General features: G+C 31.8%; 1 protein-coding gene across 2 annotated transcripts in view; it reads left to right on the forward strand.

The window, feature by feature from the left end:
- The first annotated feature begins 756 nt into the window (after window positions 1-756).
- Window positions 757-21,679, forward strand: part of LOC129223814 (tyrosine-protein kinase transmembrane receptor ROR2-like) — a 264,925-nt gene continuing 244,002 nt past the window's right edge. Inside the window, exon 1 of one of the 2 annotated variants that reach the window (XM_054858172.1) lies at window positions 757-833. In XM_054858172.1, coding sequence (XP_054714147.1) covers window positions 758-833 — 76 coding nt within the window. In that variant the 5' untranslated portion in view covers window position 757. Of the gene's footprint in view, window positions 834-7,796; window positions 7,901-21,679 lie in introns of those variants that run through there. The other variant, XM_054858173.1, reaches the window with a different exon arrangement.

Genomic DNA, 21,679 nt, shown 5'->3' on the forward strand with positions numbered 1-21,679 from the left:
TCAGTCCCGGAAACATAAAAAGTAGAATTGGTCATCAACAATACCCAAAATACAAGAAAATAAGAAAATTATTCTGAATATTCTGAAAGTGATATTCTTCAATTCAGAAATGCTATTATCACACTGATTCTGAAGTTGGAAAGATTTTAAATTTTAGTTTGTGAACCTTGCTATTTTATGCAAACTATAAAACACTCTTCCAAGCTCAACATTTGAATGCATAAAAGTCAATTCAAATGTAGTTGTTCCACATAATTAAATAACAGAAAGTTACACGGCACGTGACATTTCGTAAGGGATACAATCAAATTCTAACGAGGGCAAGTACTTGTGGAAGAATACTTCGTATAATATGAAAGAGTTACTTGAAAAAGAAAGACAAAAAGAAGTCGTTTTAAATGCTAAATAAAAATGAAACTGCAAAGTGCTAGATATCTATTCGCGAAGAACTGTATCTACAGAAAAATATATACAACTTTTTTACTCTTAAGAGTCCAAAAGAATTTTCGTCCATCCTAGTTGAATTCTGTCAAAATAATTTCCCCCAAACAGCAAATTGTGTTAAGATGTTGACTTTATTGTTGGAAATATATTTACGGTGTTTATGCAAAAGTGTAGTAATTTGCAGAGAGATGCAACGTTTAGAATTGAAGATGACATTAAAGAGTGATTAAATAAGTTGTTAAGAACTTAAAACTTGACGAACTTAAGTAGATCTTCCATGATGGTGGACAAGTTGGGCTTTACGTTCTTTTTTATGACTCTGTTGATGGCTACTGGCTCCGATTTAAGTTTTGACTCACAGCGGGCTAAGCCAGCAGACGATGATATAAGTAAGTCAAATTCTTAGTTACAATTTTGAGAATATATCCTTTTCTCTACAATTTGCTTATGAATTTTTAGTCACATTATTTACAATTGTATGATTATAATTGACTCTTTTTACAACGCGATGTTTCGTCATTATTATGACGAATATTTTCATAGTTTCGTTTCTTAGAATTTTAATTATAGCATTATCGTTCCGTCTTTTTTATGAATATCTACTTCAATGTATTGCTGTAGCACTTATGTTGTTTCTTCTGACTTACTTTGTTAATATGATCGTTGCTTTTAAACTGCTTTTTGACGGAATATGTTGGAAATACGTATTATTTTAGAAATGTATTATACTGCATTTCATGCACTAATATTTCACTGATTTTAAGTAGTAATCTTTAACAGAAAACTTTTTATTTTCCAATTCAAAATTCACAAAAATAGGTTCGGATTTATGAATAAGTGCAAAATGTAATTTGTTGAAGAAACGCTGCGTTTAAAAAATATAATGCGTTTAGAAGGCGTGGCTATAAAATATTCATTACTTTAGAATTATAAACTGTGTTAAAACTAATTCCTGCACAAATAGTAAGACGATTTCTTACAAACGTTCCCAATCAGTGTTGATTATTCAGCTCAAAATGTTCAAAAATGAATGTAGATTTATACGTATCTTCAAAGTATAAATTCTGAAATAAACGCTGCATTTTGATAAACAATAAACTTTAAAAGTATTTACTGAAATTATTTTAGAACATATTCTGATTTAAAAATATATTTTTCACAACTAATATATTGACAACTGGTAAACTTTAATCCCAATTTTTATTTTTTAACTCGAAATTCGCAAAAGTAATAATTAATTTATCCGGAACAACAAATTATAAATTCTGAAACAAACGCTGCATTTTGAGAAACAATGCATACTTCAAGTATTTATTTCACATATTTTAGAATTATTTACTGATTTAAAGTTATACTTGATGCATGGCGGGCTGATATGTTGATGACTAATAAACTTTAAGCCCAATTTGATTCTTTATCTCAAATTCGAAAATTTAATCGTGAATTTATCCGTAGCATTGTAAAAAACATTGTACTTTAAAAGTACTTACTAGAATTACTTCAGAATAATATACTGATTTAAAGATGAATTCTCCTTTCGAATAATATGTCAGTAACTCATAAACTTTAACACTCAATTCTAATGTTTAACTCGAAACTCGCAAACGTGATCATGGTTTTGGGCATAAATACTAGGTGTACACTGCGAGAAGATTTTTTATTGATTAAAACTATTATCCCCTTTTTCTTCGTAAAATTCTTAAATCTTGCCTCCAGATGCGAAAAAATGATTTTAATTAAAAGTATTACTACATTTATTCTGTGAAGTAAAAAAAGCGTTTTTAATGAATTATATTGCAGACTTAACAAAATTTAAATATTTCACAGATTAGAATTTTCTTAAAGTAGTGTATAATTACTTTTAATAACAGTTTTTCTCATCTGTGCATAATTTTTAAAATTTAAACGAATGTTAAGGAATTTTAGAATGAAAAATAACAAGTTAATTAACATTTTAATCATTTGTGAGATATTTAATTTTATAGGAGTATCTCGATCTTTTTTCAAACTTATGATCGTTAGTTTAAAGTACAGTTTTGAATGCCTAATATTTAAAACAAATCTTAAACCCTGAAATTAAGTAACAATTGTTCTTCAGCACTACACGTAACATCTAAAGGGAACTCTTGAATAAATAGGAATTAGTTTTTTTCTTTTTATTAAACTTTCTTTTAGTTTATTTTTTTTTGCATATATTTTAAGTGCTTTTGTTTTAACTGTGGAATTTTTAATACGTATTTAGCTTCTATTATTTTTTCCTTAAAAAATGATTGATGCAAAATAAACGTTATTTTTTAGTAAACTCTTGGTTATTCGCGAGTGAATTTACAATAAGGAATATGCATTTTCGCAGGAAAAAGCAAATACCAACGGATTTTTTTCGAAACATTTAAATTTAAACCCAGGTGGTTTTGTTATATTTACTTATTTGCTTTATTTTTTGTGCTTTCTTCATAGTACATACACTTGTTTTTATGTTAAGTTCTATTGTAAAAAAGTACAAAGCATTTTTACTGTACTATTTTCACTGTTTGCAGAAAGTATTATGCATCAATACAGCCAACTTTTTGAGGAAGGATAAGTTTTATCTTATTTGTCCCTCATTTTAGTCTTTTTGCGGTTTATCCGAGATTTTTATTATTCGCTGACTCGGATAATCGAAGGTTTATTGTATCACCAATGGTTTCGCAAATGCGTCTTTTCCAACACAGATATTACAATATAGGTAGGCCAACAACTTAAGAATGCCATAGAGTTTTCAAAACGTCCCCTTAATAGTTTTATCAAAATGCGGAAAGTATTTCAATGCATAACTTTTTGCAGCAAGATATGGAAATATTGTCAAAAAAAAAAAAAAAAAGGTTTTGTGTGTGTTTGTGGAGATATTTATTTTTGACGCCATACGCTTTAATTGTAGAGTTAGAGACAATAAACAGTCTGCCACAATATTTAGCATAAAAAACTGAACATAAAAAACAGTTTGATTGTACATTACCTTACGATTGTATTAAGTGACAATAATAATTAGTGAAGCCCGTATATATACGTAAAATCATCTTCCTAAAAAATACTTGTTGTATTTTCCTCTTTCTCTTGTTTAGTTTTTGTGAAATTATAGTCTTGTGCAAAAAAATAATAAAGGAGAAAAACTAACTGAGATAAAAGCAAATAATTAAATTTATTATTAAATGTAAGTGTGTGTCTGTACTGTGCTTTAGAACCAGAACGTAGAAATCAGTGTTTGTGAATGAAAAAAAATCTGTTCAAATTTGCATGCATCTGTTGCGCATTTTCAAAGATAACTTATGAAGTTGCACTGTAACAATCATTAATTTTTGACTGCATGCTTTTTTGAAAGTGCACAATTTTAATTTTCATCAAAAACAGAAAAAAAAGGTACCTCAAATAGTTTCACGACATTCTAGTCACTGAGTATTGCGTTTCCTGATTCGATATTTTAGCAAAATAGAACATTTAGCATTGCGTAAATCAAGCTCTAGCGTCTGGAAAATGACTTTGCATTAGATATGCATGAATAAACCTCTACAGATAGTTAACATCGTACTTTTTATCAGTAAACGTTCAAGGCCAGAAAACTCAACTGAAATGAAACTGAAAATGACAAAAAGTTCTACGAAACTGCTCATTTTTTTAAGCATTCTAAAAGTGAAACTGAAAGTTGGTGATTAAGATTATTCAACAGGGCATTAATGACAAAAAAAAATGTTGTTCACGTTTGCATTAGGGTGCTAGCGCACCCTGTTCAGTCTGTCACAGACCCCTGGGAACTGGGAGCTCTATTCGGATCGCAACAGGGTTGTTTCCTTCAGTCAAAAGTTCTACTTTAGTCAATAAAATTGATATATAGATAAAAACAACAACAACAACAGCAAAAAAAAAAAAAAAGGAGCGAGAAAAAACTTTCATTTTCCGTACGCTTAATTTTTTTTCCTGAAAATAAGGCGTGGTTTTTATGACGTCACAAATGATGTACTTTGGCGCATCTGTTTACCGCGTTTCCACGTTATGATAATCGAGAAGCGAATTAAATATTGCGCTCTACGCTTGCTATCCACCATGCCAAAACAAGTGAGCAAAGAAGTGAATTAAGTATTGTGCTCTGTAAATGCATCAGTGAATGACATTTCATCATTTGTGATGTCATCAGCAGAGCCGTAAACAATAAAAGTCCACCGATTAAAGTAATTTCTTTAAAAAATATTGAGATAAGTCAAATTATTTAAAAAAATGGCCAGATCCTGTGTTTTTAAGCATGCTCTTTCAGAAAAAAATCCTTTTAAGTTTCGGAAACGACCCCATCCAAACTCGCCGCTACCGTTCACCACATACCAACTGCATGGTGCAGCAAGTGCGAGTATTGTCAAAAGTTAGCTTATAATCAAAATATATTCTGGTAAATATTTTTTTTTTGGCACGGCCGATCTTACCGAAATGAAATGTTATTTGTCCAAAATTTGGTGACCATGCTAAAATTTGAACTATCAAAATGTTTCCCACCATTAAACGTAAACTTTCCCTTTAAATAATTTCTTTGAGCAGGTGCAAAATTATCATGAAACAAATTTTTAAACAGTGCTACTCCAGTATTTTGTTAATCTATTGCAAACTACGGTACATCATCTATTTCTGCCTTTGCGTGAAATTTTAAATTTCGATTATGAAATTAAATCTGCCTGTTCTACGTCATAAAGTTTAAACGATTTCATTGGCTGCTGTGACATCATCATTATATTTTTACAGTGCAGTAAGATTTGTTTAATACAGCAAGAAGTCAGGTTATTTAAGTTAGGCTTTGGGTTGGACTTTTCAATCCAGGGTCCCCCGTACCTACTACTATTTGTGGCTTGACCATTTGGACGGGACCCTGAAGACAGCTCAGATTTTTGATCAAGACCAGAAGCCAAGCAATCATTGGTCTAGCACCCCCATAGGTATCGTTTCACTTGAGACCACGAGCATATTGAACGTCTCCCAGTCATTATTAATGTAGACGGTGGATCCTCGACTGACTGGGATCGAACCCGAGACCCTCGGTCACAAGTCCAATGCCCTACCGATCAGGCCCCCACAGCCCTTTGATTTGGACTGTCACTTAAACAAAAATAGAATTTCGAGTTCTTTTTATAATTAAGAGCAAAAAAAAATATGAAACGTTAGTAACATCGTTCAAAAGATACCAAGAGACAAGAAATTCTTATTCATCAATTCCGCAAACCAAAAATGCTAGAAGCAACAAGCATTTTGAAACTTTCCATTTAAAGGTATTTTTATCGTGAGGTTCATTTTTTAAGCAATTTCGTAGAATGAGCTGTTAGTGTAAAACGCTTGGTGGATATCTTAGCATCCATTCTCAGTGAACTAAAATTAGAAGAACTGCATGACAATATAGAAATAAGTGTTACAAAATTATTGTTAGTTGATAGCTTGTGCATTGATTCGTGACCTGAGCAAAAGTCGAATCTTTCAGTTCACCGCAATGAAACTCAGACATGAATCTCAATTGTGACTGCATGAGCTAAAGAGTTAAATTTAAAAACGTATAATTTTCTTTAATAAACTTTGTTGAAAAATATAACACAGTTGAACTACTGAAAATTCAGAAAATAATAGCTTTGGTGGAAACAAGAAAGAAATAATGAAAATTTTCCAAAATGCCTATAAAAATATTTGATATTTTGAATATAAAGATACTTGTAGTAAACATTGTTGCATATTTTGTACTACAAGCTGTTAAAACTTTTTTGCTCTTCGTTAGTACAACGGCAACGATTAATGACCATAGCGGAATATTTATCCATGGGCGCTCCTTGAGAACAAAGTAATTTTCTAATCAAAGTGTTCACTAATGGTTTCGAAGAAAATCTTAATATTTTGCAGATGGTAATTCTTAAATGCTTTTGCATTCTTCTTAATAAATTACATAGTAAATAATAGAAGTGCTCACATGACTACAATGAAATGCTATTTGTATTTTACTGAAAAGTCTTCAATGCTTTTTGTTTGACATTGAAGTCTTTTATGCTATACAGGTAACCTATTTTATGTTTAAATGCTTGTATGTTTAAAATATTTCATACTGTTTGTTTTACAGTTGAGATTTTAATTAAGTAAAAGTTCTGCGGAGCACAGTTTAAATAACATTGCTCTGGGAGTTTAGGAATCATTTGCACTTCAAGCTATTATTAGCGCTGAAGGTACACATGTTGGTCTGGGCCCGAACCTGAAGGTTGTCCGAATTTTCTAAATGAGGGGTGAAATATATGTACAGACGTAAACGTCATTTGTGACGGGCCCCAGAATTTTTGTGCACGCCCATGGTCTTGTATAACTAAAATAGAACACAATTCATTTTACATTGAAGTCTTTAACCCTGTTTGCTTTACGAAAAGGTTTTTGATAAAGTAAAGATTCCACGAAACATAGTTTAAATGCCACTGGTTAGGGAGTTTAATAAAGGTCCATCATTTAAAGATCGGGGGGGGGGGGGAGTTATCGTAATTTCTGGATTTTTAAGAAACGTGTGGAAATTAGGCAATTTTGTACGTATTTTGTAGTTTTTTCCCTTTTAAATGTAGTAAACTTAAACCTATTGCTACCTCCGTGGAAAATTTTGAAATAATGGGCCTGATTGCAGAATCATTTTTTCCTTCATGAGAAAATTTCAAAACAATTACACAGCAAATAATGAGAATAACTCGCATAACCATAGCAAAATGTGGTTCACTTTACATTAAAGTATTCAATGCTATTTGTTTAACATTAAAGTCTTTCATGTTATTTGTTTAAAATTGACGTCTTTTGTAAAGTAATGCAAACTCCGTCAAAGTAAAATATGCATTGGCAAAAGTGCTGAATGTACAAAAATGTATAATCTCTGTACAAAAGGAGAGATCTGTTAATGTGACAATACCGAAAGTACCACCCTTTTCCTTAGAAGTGCATAGGTCGACATTAAATCCTGCTGAAGATAAATTATCTGTCAAGGCCGGCTTGCATAAATCTTGCCGCCTTTGCTGGTTGGGAACTAAATGTAATAGAATTAAAGCGAAGCTAAGGTTAATTAATACCAAGTTCCCGGCGGGAAAGAGTTACTAAGTTTCCAACAAACATTTCCTGGAATTGGAACTCTGTTGGTGGTTGATGTTGTGGTAATAAGTTGCCTTTGCCGAAGATGCAAGCGTCAACAAGCTGTCAAAAGTTGAAGGAGTTATTTTTCTTTGGCTTCGTCGCATCGCATTACGGACACTAACAGAGTCTCGCTGTCTTGCTTTAAATGCTGAAGTGATGAGAGGGGATATGATGTACTGCTTTTGAATAAGGATTGTGTTAGATAAATCCTGAGTTCAGACGTTATAATATCATTTGGAGCAGAAATCCAGTGAAAAATGGGGTGAGAATGTGTTTCCGAGAAAGATAGAGCTACTGACAGATCATGGTAGACATCTTATTTTCTCACGAACAAAGATTTTGTTATGTATGTATTTGTTACAAATTCTGCGGTCATTTATTTGCTAAGTCCGTATTAGAACTTTGTGTTTGTTTCTGTTTTAAAAAACGTTATTCATCAATGCAATTGTTTTTATTCATTCTTACGGGAAAACAAGCCTATTTATATCTGGTACAAAACTAAACAAACAAACATAAAAAAGGGATAGTCAATACATTGCCATTGATTGTAACAATTTGAAAATTAAAAAAATATATGCATAATCAAATTACATATACGCATGTTTAAGATTATCAATATTCGGATTATGGTATAAGGAAATGCCTAATTTGATCAGATTTTATATTTTTGTGTGCTGTTAGAATTTTGTTGTAATCAAGCAAAACAAGAATTGTATTTTTTTTTTTTTTTTAGGAAGAATAGGTTTTTTTAAAGTTGTTGGATCTTGTTTGGAATTTCCGTTACGATTTTGTGCTATATTTCCATTGAATCTATTTAATAATATCGCTAAATTCAAAGTTTCGTTCAGACTGTGATGGATTCCTCTTAATCATAGAGCTTTTGAGCAAGTGCATGGTATAATTTAATTAAAATGCCCTCTTGTTGTCGATTGCTTATTCTTTGTCTTTTAGTTGAACATTAAAAATTATTTTTCCCAAAGATTTATGAATTTTTAATTTGCACTATAAAGTAAGAGATAACAGTTAATATGTTTCACATGGTGTGAACCGTTGCTACTAGTAATGTGCCGGATCGTTAAAAAAAGTAGATCCGCGGATACGGATACGGATCATTAGTGTCAAGATCCGCGGATACGGATCTCAAAATGTTTTTTTCCAATTCAACTATCCAAGTGTAAAATTTACTACGGAAGGTATTCCCGGGTCTATAATAACACTGTTTCCTCAAAAAATGTCATCTATGGCGAAAATATAATAAAGACTATGAATTACTTTTTGAAGAAATCTCAGTTAAAATTCATGGAGAGTTGGAAGGAACGGGTCAGCGCAGCATTAATGCTTAAATAGAATGTGAAAAATTATTTCTATCTTGCTCGGTAGATGTAGGATACAGGAGCAAGAATGTAAAACTGCTACTGGATAGGCTAGAAATCGCATTTTATTTCAGCATAAATGCAGCGCTGACCCATTCCACCCAAATTACTTCGACCGACGAAATAACATAGCCGGGAACACCTTTACAAACAGTAAATAGAGACTTTTGTCTCACTTTTTTTGAAGGATGCCGGGACAAACCAGAATGAAGAAAAACAGAAACCCCATATCAATAACAAAACTAATATTAAACTAAAAATAAAAAAAAAATCTCTCAGTCGGCCGTTGGCTTCTGAATTTTATTTTACTTGACCTTATAATTTAAATAAGCAATAAAACCTAATTTAAACGGAATTTATGTCTTTTGTTCAAATATTTAAAAATTTTTAGAATAGAAAAGATCCGTTTACGATCCGTCAAAAAAGTAACGGATACGGATACAGATCTTTATTTTCCTCGGATATTCACGGATACGGATATCCGGAACATCACTAGTTGCAGCGGCTAAATTATTGCAAAAGGACGGCACGTTTTCAGGCTGTCGTGTTCAAAGGGAAATCAACATGAGAATCGCATTAGTTTAATTGCCAGTTGATGAAAACTGAACAATATGATTTATTTCGCCATTTTCACTGAAAACAGGAGTGGGTATGAAGGAAAAATAGTTTCCTGGGTCTGTTTGATGTTATTTTAATATAAACCTCACTTCAGGCGTAATGTTTTTCGAAGAAAAGTACAGTTAAAAAATTTCTTAAACATTGTTTTATGTTCAAAATATAAGCCATTTCATAAAACTATGTATTTGGTGAGTTTTTTAATTTTTTGTTTAGTTATTTGCTTATTATTTATTTATTTTTTTTTCACTGTCAACATTAAAAGAATACCCATTTTTATGAAACATGTAGTAAAAAATAGTTTATCAGAACTTTTCAGTAACAAAAAAAAAGAAAAAAAAATCTAAACTATGGTACATTGTTTTTTACCGATTGATTTAAAACCAACATGCTTATAGAAATAACTTGCACTACTTATATATGTACGACAATGTAGCAAAATATATCAGCTGCATTTTTAAAATTGCTGCTGTTTAACATCAAAACTATTTGGAAGTATAACTTTTATTTATGCTGTGAACAGAACCGGCGGGAGGTCATGCCAACCCAGTGGGAAACTAGGGACTCTGCTCGGAATTGTAGTTCAAGTTTTATATGTTTTATAGGGTCATGGGGCCCAGAGGCAAAACTGACTGGGGGCTCGCCTTGGCTCTCAGTGGTACCTGAGCTAAAATAACAAACCAATGTTTTAAGCTAAAGCAAACACTGTAAAACTCTATTTTATATTCTAGTTTTCAGACCATAGCGGAAAAACGGGAGTGACGCCATGTGAGGTGAGACGCCATCCCTTCGAATATTTAGTTATTTAGAAAGAGATGGCTATATTTTTCACTGTTTTTATTTAGTTTTAGGCACTTCCTTCTTAACGTGTTAGTTCTTGTTCGGCTGCTCTCGAGTGTGACGTGTGTATGACAAAAAGATCATTTTAGTGCGAGCATTTTTTGACGAAAATTTTGAACCGCTTTGGTTTCAATAAGTGTTTAATGTAAAACAAAGACGTCGTAACGTAAGAAATGGGGGGTTTTAATGTTTGATTTAGCTTGTTATTAACTTATTTCAACTACATTTTGCAATATATGTTAATATTTAGGTACTTATGTGGCATTTCTCCCACATAATGAGAACAGATGCCAAACTTTTCAAAAATGTCAATGACGGGGCGTTTTGCTTATAATATTTTTGTTTTTTGAATGTCGGGAAATGCGCGAGGAAGCGTACGGTTATCAGAGCAGTGGAGTGAAGATAACTTTAATTCTGACTGTTTAAAAAGTTAAAAAAAAAAAAAAAGGAACAGAAATATCGAAAAATGAAGCTCAAAAACTTTATGGAATACTGCGAATTCCTAAATCAGATTTTAAAGCTTCTGGAATATTCCTGCCCAGTCCTAATGCTATTCCAGATCATGTCTTTGCTATATCTGATTTAATTGAAGTTGCTAGTTCTGACATTCCTCTTGAAAGTGCTGCCACTCCAGCTCTGTCTCCATAAAACCCATTCCAAAAAAAAAAAAAAAAACATCCATCAGTAAAGAAATTCCTATGAAGATTCTTGAGCAATCTTATCCAATCCTAAAACCACCTAGCTGAGTAGTAAAGCGAAAACAAGTTGCCTGTGTGCACGGAATGTTAGAAAAATTATTATTTAAAAAAAAAAACCTGACTGTGTTAAATGTTCCTTATGCTAAAAAAAGTCTGCTTAAGTCATGTGCAATGCACTGTAATTATTGTGGTAGAGAAATGATCTGCAAAAAGATCAAAAACAGGAAATAATAACATAGGTGGCGTCTTTCCCACACTATATGGTGTCTCTCCCAAACGTTATGGGAGAGATGGCCTGCTGTCAACTTACATTTTTTATTTTTTCTTTCTTTTTTATTTAACTCTTAAGCTCGTTAATGGTAATTTTAACACTTAATAATAGTGTCACTTTAAAATAAAACATAAATGGTTGGTTTATATTGCATTTATAATTTTTTATCTAATGTCTACAAAAAGTGTGGCGTCTCTCCCACTTTTACCCTAAGTTCTTCTGTTTCTCGTTTATTCGTTAAAAATACAATTTCCAATGAAAGTTTGGGTTTCAAAATATCGTTCATACGAATTCTTAGAGTATGGGTCATTCAATAAAAGGTTTTTATTAGAAAACTTGTGTGCTTGTGTATGTAAATAAGCAATTTTTCCAATTCCAATTTTTCAATTTTTTTCTTACTTTGTTTTAGATATAGATGCATAAAAAAAAAAAAAAAAACTTTGTGTCTAAATATTGCGTGAACACATTTTTAAGAATTTAATAACATTTTTTCCTGAAACATTTAGAAATCTTACTGATTTTTAAAAAGTAAAAAAAAAAATTTTTCTTAGTTTTGTTCAAATTTTATTTATTTTTCTTTTAAACTTTTTCATTTACTGCGATGTATTTATTCCGATTAAAAAGTTTAAAAAGTAAATAAAAATCAGAGTAAATATTCGCGACAGCTTGAAATTAGATTTTATTAATCTTTTTAAAAATAATGCTTGAAATAATTTTACCATAATGCTGACATCTTGAAACGAATTATATCAAGCATTAAAACGGGAAACTTTAAAAACTTCCCAAAGGCCATTTTTGATAAGATATAATAAAAAACGAACGTACGCTTGAGCTGTTTGCGTAAGATAAATTCTAATTGCTTCCGAGTTTTCGGTGCTTTTTTTCCTTGGTTGAACGCGTCTGGGATTAAAAAAAGTATTAAAACTCTTCATCAATATATTGGTTTGAGGAATAAAAACAAAACTAAGAAAACATGCTAAGAAGAAATATTATCTCTAAAAAATCATCACTTAAGCTGTGATCTTAAATAAAGATTAAAAGCAAAAAAATAAAGTCTTCGCCTTAGGCAAAACGGTAGAGCACACCATCATCAAAATGAACATCGCTACGGCTTGATTAAAAAGATATTTTGTTTACATTTTTCTTTTTCGTTCACCAAATCACGTGATGTAGTTCGACTGAAAATACTTCACACTGGCGTGAAATATTGATTTAGATGAAGTTCTTAGAATAATTTAGCTTTTATTTATTTTTATAGCGTTCCAAATGGGGGGTTAAATGGAAATTGCGCAATGTCTAATCTTTTGATCTGACCTTTGTGAGCAGAAAACAATCAAGTGATCCCCGATGTTGTGGGGTCATGTTTGTTCTCTGTTCTAGCAGCGTTCTTTTTCGGGTGAAAATCTGATGTATCCTTGTAGTTTATTTTCTATCGTGTGGCGATTGTGATGGCGAAGAATTTATTACGAAACATGTTTAAGGAGATAGCAGGCGCCACCTAGCGTGTTTAGAATAATAGCGCTATTTGTATTCGCTGCGTTTATGTTTATACATTGGTAAGCACCGAGCTTCAAGTTTTGCTTTTCTTTGGCTAGCTTGTAAAGTAGTTACTTTATGTGATATTCTTTCAAAACAATAATTTTAACCTTTGCTCCGAAATTAAACAATAAAGGTAACTGTTTAGAGCAGCAAAACACGCCCGAAAAACCACGCAGTAATGCTACACTTCAGTAAAAATAAATAAATAAATGCAAAAATAAATATTACATTTGTTCCTCACAGCTTAAAACTTTTTTCGGTCAAGGTTTTCAACCGGATTTTGAAACATCGCTTTGATTTTCTTGGCATTATTCTACCTTTTCGAATTTCTGTGTTGCATTGCTTCGAGTTTCTAAAATTTTAAATTTGGTAGAAATTTCAATATCTTTTCAGAGTTTTTAAATTCCTAATTAATATAATTGAGGAAAAGACACTGTTAAAACAATGAGGTCGTTTCCAAAATTTTAAACGCATTTTTTTTCTGAAAGAGCATGCTTAAAAACATCTGACCATTTTTTAAATAATTTGTTTAAGTTTAACATTTTAAAAAATTACTTATATCTGTGCGCTTTCATTGTTTACGCTTCTGCCGATGACATCACAAATGATGAAATGCCATTCAGTGTTGCCATTCTTAGTGCTAAATATTTAATTCACATCTTTACACACGTGTATTGGCAACGATATGGTTGATAGCAAGCGTAGAGCACAATATTTAATTCGCTTCTTGATTATCATAACGTAGAAACGTGGTAGAAAGATGCAGCAAAGTGCATCATTTGTGACGTCATCAAGACGACGCCTTGTTTGAAAAATCGGACATTTTAAAAAATTAATTTAAAAAAAAAAATGTTGGAAAAATTGAAGCATTTTCTGCGTCCATGTTATTTTTTATTTTTTTTGCTCATTCTATCCATTTCAATGACTAAAAGTAGTACTTTTGGCTAAAGGAAACCACGCCATTCTAATAATAAAATAGTCATTATAATAAACATACATTTTAAAGCAGGCGAAATGAAATTAAAAAGCCCCCGCACATCTAAATCAATTCATTAAAACATAGTTGGTACAAAAATTTTTTGAAAGTTAGATATGATTCAAAGAATCATGATGCATACTTAAGTCCTAAGATAGGTCCACTAGCCACAATAAATAAATAAATAAATAAATAAAATAAAAATGAAAATATATAGTTATCTACCAATCACAAGGCAAATAACCCTCTGATCACGTAACTCGTTACCTTGCAAACAACAAGAACAATAGATTAATGGACAAACGTAAAGGCGCTTCGAAGTGGCAACACTAACCAGGAAACCACACGATAGTGTAATTATGAAAAACATTTCCAATAGGTACCAATTGAAAGTGCATTGTAGAACATGTTTCTGGAAACATACATTATTTGCCGTCGTGTCTTCGTTATCAAAATATGAGGTCCCAAAGTCTGCCGAAATTTTAGGAAAATTCGCCAAATTCAGCGAATTACAGTCAGTAATGGAAAACATCGTACACACGATTTTCAGATGGATATAGACGATTAAATTGTGTAGGGTCTGATGGGGGAAAGTGGTCAATGGGTTAAAGTGGTCATACGTCAAATAAATGGCTATAGCTTGGAAACAAATGTTCGAATGAATGTGAAAATTTTAGTTTAGAGTAGGACAGTTAGAAACTACATTTTGAATACAAAATTTTAAAACTGGCAAAATTTTATTTGGTAAAAAAAATATTTTGCGTCAATATGAAAAATTTAAAAATCTAAACACCTATTTTAATTTCCTTGGGAAATTTTGTTTGTTAGAATTAGGAACAGATTGACTACACAGGAAGCTTCCTACATGTCTTAAGAACTCTTACTCATTAGTATTTAGCTGAATCTTTTTTAGGTAATTTTTTAGAACAATTTAAGTAAGATGGGGTAAAGTGGTCATAATATTAGGCTTAACGAATATTGTTCTTCTAATGTCACTTAATCTTTAAGTATAAGGCAGATATAATATTTATATTTACTTAATATGTATTGTTTTTACAGTAAACGGGGTTAAATATTCGAGTATATGTGCATATATACGCATAAATACTCGTGTAGGCACGTACATAGGCGTATTCACATAAATGCACCAATAAATACGTATATGGGTATGTCCAGGTATTTTTTATCCATACAGCTATACATTCTACTATACACGTATATGCTCACTTATACTCGTATATACATGAAAACTTATACACTCAGGTAGACACGTAATATACGCGGTCGTACTCGAGTAGACACTAACATACAAGCATAAGAAATAAAAGTATACAGGGTGAGTTTAAATTCTTGAGCAAATTATTAAAATGTGTTAAAAGGGAGGATAAGAAGCAAGAATAATAAGGAACATATGGTCACAAACACAATGCTGACGCGCTACATGCACGCAAAGCCAGAAACTGATGGATGTAAAAAAAGTCAAATTTATTACACAAAGACAATTTTACACAGCATTTTAGGTTTCAAGAAAGTTTTAAAGCGATTGATGAAATTTGCGGCCTGCAGCTGTAATACATGTGCGTCGCAATCATTAAGCACTCTCTGTTGCAATAACGAGACTTTTGAAGAACATTCATAAGCCGCTGCGCCTTTGTTGCGATGCTACTACAGGCCGTAACTTTTAACAACTGCTCTAAATAATTCTTAAAAACTAAAATAGTAGGTAAAATCATCTTTGTGCAACAAATTTGTGCCCTGCTTTGCATCCATCAGTTTCTGCCTTTTTGTGCATGTAGCGCGTCAGTGATTATAACTTCTTTATGATTCTTAGCTTCTTATCCTTCCCTCTCACACCCCTTTGATTTTTGCCCAAGAGCTTAAATTCACTCTGTAGCCCAACATGTATATAAGCGTATATTCTCGTGTATACATACATGTACTGGTGTATGCACGTAAATGTACGTATATACATCTATACAGGTATATGATTGTGTTTAATCGTATGCATTCATATATACTCGTGGTGAGTAGATACATACCCAAAGATGCACTGGATGTATCCATGAATTAACTCGTGTATACCCGTATATGTATGTATGTACACTTATATATGCGTATATAGGTCTACTGTACACATATATACTCAAGTATTCACGTATTTTCTCGAGATACAAGTGTATACGCGCATATGATGTTTGTTTATACGCGTATATACTCGTATACACATGACACGTGTATACACGTGACACGTATATACACGTGACACGTATGTACTCATGTAGACACGCATGCACTCCTGTAGGTTATCACGTATACATGCTTATGTACTCGTATGTATGCTTATATACTCGTATATACACGTATATACTTGAGTAGGCACGTGCATGCATATATCTGATGTATACATGTATCTGCTCATATAGGAATGTGTTTACTCGTGTATAACACGACACGAATATATTCGTGTATACACGCATGTACTCGTGAATATATTTGTAACTATAAAAAGAACCGAAATGTACAAGTTTTAAGGTTATTTATAATGGTTTTGCATCTATTTTTAACTATAACCACTTTACCCCATGCTATGACCACTTTCCCCCACCCCATGAGGTAAAGTGGTCATAAAAACATAGGGAAAAGAAAATGCTATAAAACTACTAAAATCAATGTTTTTCTTCCTAAAATTCAATGTACCGTGTTCTTTAATAATGCAATGTAAAATAACAACAAAAAAAAAAAAAAATTGAAGTGTTTAAAGAATTCGTTGTATTTATTATTTATCTAAGTTGAAAACCTGCGATTTTATGACCACTTTACCCCACCAGACCCTAGTCAAGTTAGTAAATTTGGCACTTTTCTTAAACAGACTTTAAGACCTTATATCTGTATAACGGGCAGACGAAGGCAACAATTTTTTGCGTCAGAAATATGTCTTTCGATTGCTACCTATACCAAATTTTTTACTATTACATTATTCGTGTGGTTCATTGGCAAGCACTCTTATTTGCTCAAAAAATTGACAGTAATAGAAATAAAGAAAAAAAGATACTTTTTCTACTGTTAACACTCAATTGAAATCTACTCTGCTTTTCTTGGTTTCCGGACATGTTTAGAAAAAATAAACATGCAAGCATATAAAGGGTCCATTCCACCGTTACGTGCGGGAAAAAATACGCTTAAATTTCATTAACATTTGGTCATATCTCTTAATATTTTAACGAAACAGGGGTACGCATTTTTTTAATCTTTACATTTGATACAAAGATACTCCTGACACAATTATATTTTTATTGAACAATTTTGTTATTTAAAATTAAATTTATTTACATGCGTCACGTGCGGGACATCCAAAAACAACCTCTGGTAACTTGCTTATGAATAAGCTAATATTTTTGCTCTATTAATACAGCAATGAAGAAACAAATTGTAGATTTTGAAAGCTATGGTTCCAACATAAAGGAAACATATTCCATTAGTTTAGAAATAATTATTTAAACCATTGAAAAAAATATGTATATGCTTATTCCATTGAAAACAGTTATTTTGTCCTGCACATGATGGCTCCTATATTTCATAAAAAATAAATAATTTTTGAAGAAAGATTTTGCTTAAGAAGTCACACATGCGTTTGTGAGTTCTTAAGCAACAAAATTTTGTGCATCATCCATTTAAATTATTATTTTTTATGAAATATATGAAACGTCACGTGCGGGACAAAATTACCGTTTTCCGTGGAATGGCCCAAAGAATAAATACAACCTTTGTTCTTTTAAATAAAATGAATAAACTAACAACATTTTGATCCACAATTGAATTCCTCTGCTAGCAAAAGCAAAATAGTTTTTGTTTGCTTATTTAAAAAACTATCCTGTTCAAAATTCTTAAAATATTTCGCGTATCACAAAACAAAAATAAATTCGTATTAATTTTCCTCAACTCAAATACCAAATGTTTAAACAAGTTAAAAACACCGAGATTAGTGCTTCAAAACTGAGTAACTAAATTCATTGTGCATCAAAACGTTGGTAATTCATTCATTTTATGTAAGTATGTGTTTCGACTTAATCAACAGCATTTCTTAAACTACGGTACAAAATCATTTATTAATCTGTCTAGTATATCACTGCCTTGAGAAGGTAAAGCGCAGTAACTGCAAATCTTACATTTTTCGTTCTTTTTTTTTTCTGTCATCTATTGTAGTTAAGATTTATTGCACAGGCTTGCTTATTTAGTCTCCGATGATAGTAAAACAAGACAAAAGCGTCAAAGTTCAACATTTCCCGATTTTTAGTAAGGAATCCATAACGCGTTCTTCAAATGCGTCAAGACTTCGTTTTTGCAGGCACTGCGCTTTGCCCTACCATGGTAAATGACAGTTAGTACAACAAATTATAGAGTTTTGAAAAAATACTATTGGAGGGATTCAGATTTTTTTTGTTTTCATAAACTTAACTTAAAAATCTCATTCTGCAGTGGAAATGTTTCAGCTAATATTTCCGTTTAAAAAGAAATTAACATTCTTGAAAAATAATTGTCTTTTGTTAAAATATGCAAATGCAAAACAAGTACTTTCTCTTCTTGGAAAAAATTTTCTGTGGAAGAAAACAAACTTGTTTTTGTAAATTTTCTTTGAATTTAGTACGTTTTAGTTTTGTTTTTAATGGTAATTTTGAATTATTTAAAATACAAAATATGAATGAATCTATTTTGTTTGAAACTATAACATATGATGATAAATCTTCAAAAATAAACCAAACCTACATTCCATAAAAAATGATTCTTTGAAGATGAACAAAGCACATACAAGCCAGATACAAGGGATGGACTATGGGGTGATAGCTTGAGCTATTGAGCCGTTATAGCTTATTAGATGTTGAAGCTTAAAAAACGCAATTTTACACGTTCTTTAATAATGTTAGGTGAAGGAGGGTTCGATGATGCTCCCATGGAATGTTTTTCGAAATAAAAGTTCTAAAAATACGACTAATGTCCATCGTTGATGACGCTAGGGGAAAGGATGAGTAAGTCTTTCTGTTAATAACTTCAATCGGGCTCGGCATACCCTTCTTTGATATCTCTAACTCTTTTTATTTGTTTTAAACAAAAATACTGTGATAAACTCTCCTCTAATTTTTTTATGAGTTTATAATTATGGTTTTCCATACACATACATATAAATTGTGTGTATATGTGTAAATTCGGATACTTAGCAACGGTTACCTATAAAAATCAATCACTCTCTCCTTGAAGAATTTCTGGGTACTCCCTTGCAAATGTCATCACTCCTGATAAGAGAGACAAGAGGAGTAATTTCTCCAGGTTTTAAGAAATTTAATGACTTAAGGTTTTTATATGTTTTTCTCTTCAATATAACATAATTGAGAGTACACCTTTTGCTCCAAACTCTTGAAAATTATTGAAAAACTGGACTTGAAAGCGTTACCAATGGAATTGAAGCGCTAATAATTGAAATCAATATTTTTATCTTGAACATATAGAAATAAAAACAAAATAATTTAGTTTTTTGTTTTTATTTCTATATGTCTTATTTTTTAAATTTTTATTTTTAAAATGAGGAACTTGAATATGTAAATGGCTAAGGTTCTAAATTATGTAATTGAGTAGTATTTCCTCATTTGTACTTATCCTAATAGCTCCTTTCGAACCAAAAATACTGTCTAGAATAATATTTTTATCTTTATTGTCACTTGTTATATCTCTTTTATTGTTATGTGATTCGCACAGAAAATTTGCCAGTCCAGCAACAAAACCAATCTTTTTTTACGTTGAAAGCTGATATCAGAAAGCCAATATGAGAAATTCTCAATTTCTTTCAACATAAGTGTTTGACTCAGTATTTTTTAAATGCTTTATTTTAAATAACTTAAAGACTTTTGCGTTTTTAATTTTTTTTCAAAAATGGAGGAGGGGGACATGTGAGCTACCAAGCTTTCAAATTCCGAAATAAGAAGTAAAATATTCTAAGGTTTCATCCACAACTGATTCCGATCTACCAATTGTTGGTCGGATTCTTTGTGCCGCTATTCGATGGAGATCCCTCGGCTACCGAGAAAAATTGAATGCATAATTGAAAGATAATTTTGGGTTTTAAAATTTTGTTAAAAAAAGTAGGAACGAATGTGACTAACCAAGTTTTAAATGCCGAAATAAAAAGTACAACACACTCAGGTTTCATCCACCAGCTGATTCCGATCCACCAATAGTAGGTCGGATTCTTTGTGTCGCTAATCGATGAAGATCCAGCGGCTCCCGAGAATAATTGAATGCATAATTGAAACATAATTGAATAGTCCGTTTTATTGATCGTGCACATTTCCGTGCTAACTGTCAAGGAGCATTTATTGCGTTATTGATTTGCTCAGGATTGTTGAAAATTACGACCATCGGACAACGTTGAGGCTGATACATAATTCACTGAAAGTGGCTGATCGAATGAGAGAATGAGCTATAATGATATTATAAAATTGTCTGTATCTGGGAATAAGTGCTTGTTTTACACCACTGCATCCATTAAATCTTTGGTTTTCTTGATTTAGTGTCATTCTGTCAAAAGCAACAGTTTACAACTTATGAAAAAAAAACGAATGTAACAGATACAAGCGAATAATAAATATTAGAGTCAGCGAGAAGCAAAGGGATGTAGGTGGACATTTTCAAGTTTTAAGTAAAACACGTTTAAAGTTGCGGGGTTTGGTAGGTTTTTCTTGATTTTTTTTCTAAATCATGTTGTATAGCAGCGTAGCAGGGGTACAAGTTACTATCCCTTACGCCAACGCAGAGAGGAGATTCCTATTGCTTGTATTGGTTCTCTACAAATTTTTAATTTTGGCACAAACATCTCTTTGCTTCTTACTGCCTCATATGTAATAAAATGAAATATTTAACAATTAAACATAAAAACATAAATTCAACTATGAATATTTCTCTAAATCTCGTTCATTTTTTTAAACGAGCAAGAAAAACAACCAAAATTTTCAGACAATAAATACTCTCAAAGAATGACTTTTTTATTATTTAACAAAAAGGCTACAAAAACACTTTCCAGAAGCTCAAAATTGACAACTTGTTATTTGTAAAAAAGAGAATTTTTTGCCACTACGTAAAAATGCTTTTTCCATTGCTTAAAGCTTTTTCCCAAGGGCTATATCAATCACACCAAGTGTCGAAACATTGAAGTCGAAGTCATTTATTTATTTTTTTTTATTTACAACTCGCGACCTCGTCGTCGACTGTTGGAAGTTAAATCAACCACATCCACTGATGAAACAGATACCAAGCGTTTCAGCTTTCAAGAACGACTTTAAAAAAAAAAATCGAATCTTCGCTTCCTCTTCACTCTAGTTCTTTCTTCGTCGTTGAAGTGGAGATTGTATTATGTACAAGAGGAACAGCTGTCGCAATAGATGAAAGACAGAATCGCTCCTCTTATAACTGAAGATTTCGCTAAAATGAAAAATCTCGTAAATCTCGCTCGTCGTGTTTTTTGTTGGGATGTTACTCTGTGCAGATAATTGCAGATAGCAGGAGGATCTAAAAGCCAAGAGTTGATGGACGCGGATGTGCGGTTGAAATTGCTTATGTCTTGTAAGAGACAACGTGCACTGTTGAACATTCAAGTGCTTCTTGGATTTTGACAGTTCGAATTTTTGCTTAGTTTTACAGTTGATTCATTGGTTTTCGCTGCTTGTTGTTTTTAAAGTTTTACGCTCAAATTTTGATGATGTAAAAGATAAGGAGGTAAAAACGTTGT

The sequence above is a fragment of the Uloborus diversus genome, chromosome 6, assembly GCF_026930045.1.
Source record: "Uloborus diversus isolate 005 chromosome 6, Udiv.v.3.1, whole genome shotgun sequence".
Taxonomy (NCBI): Eukaryota; Metazoa; Arthropoda; class Arachnida; order Araneae; family Uloboridae; genus Uloborus; species Uloborus diversus.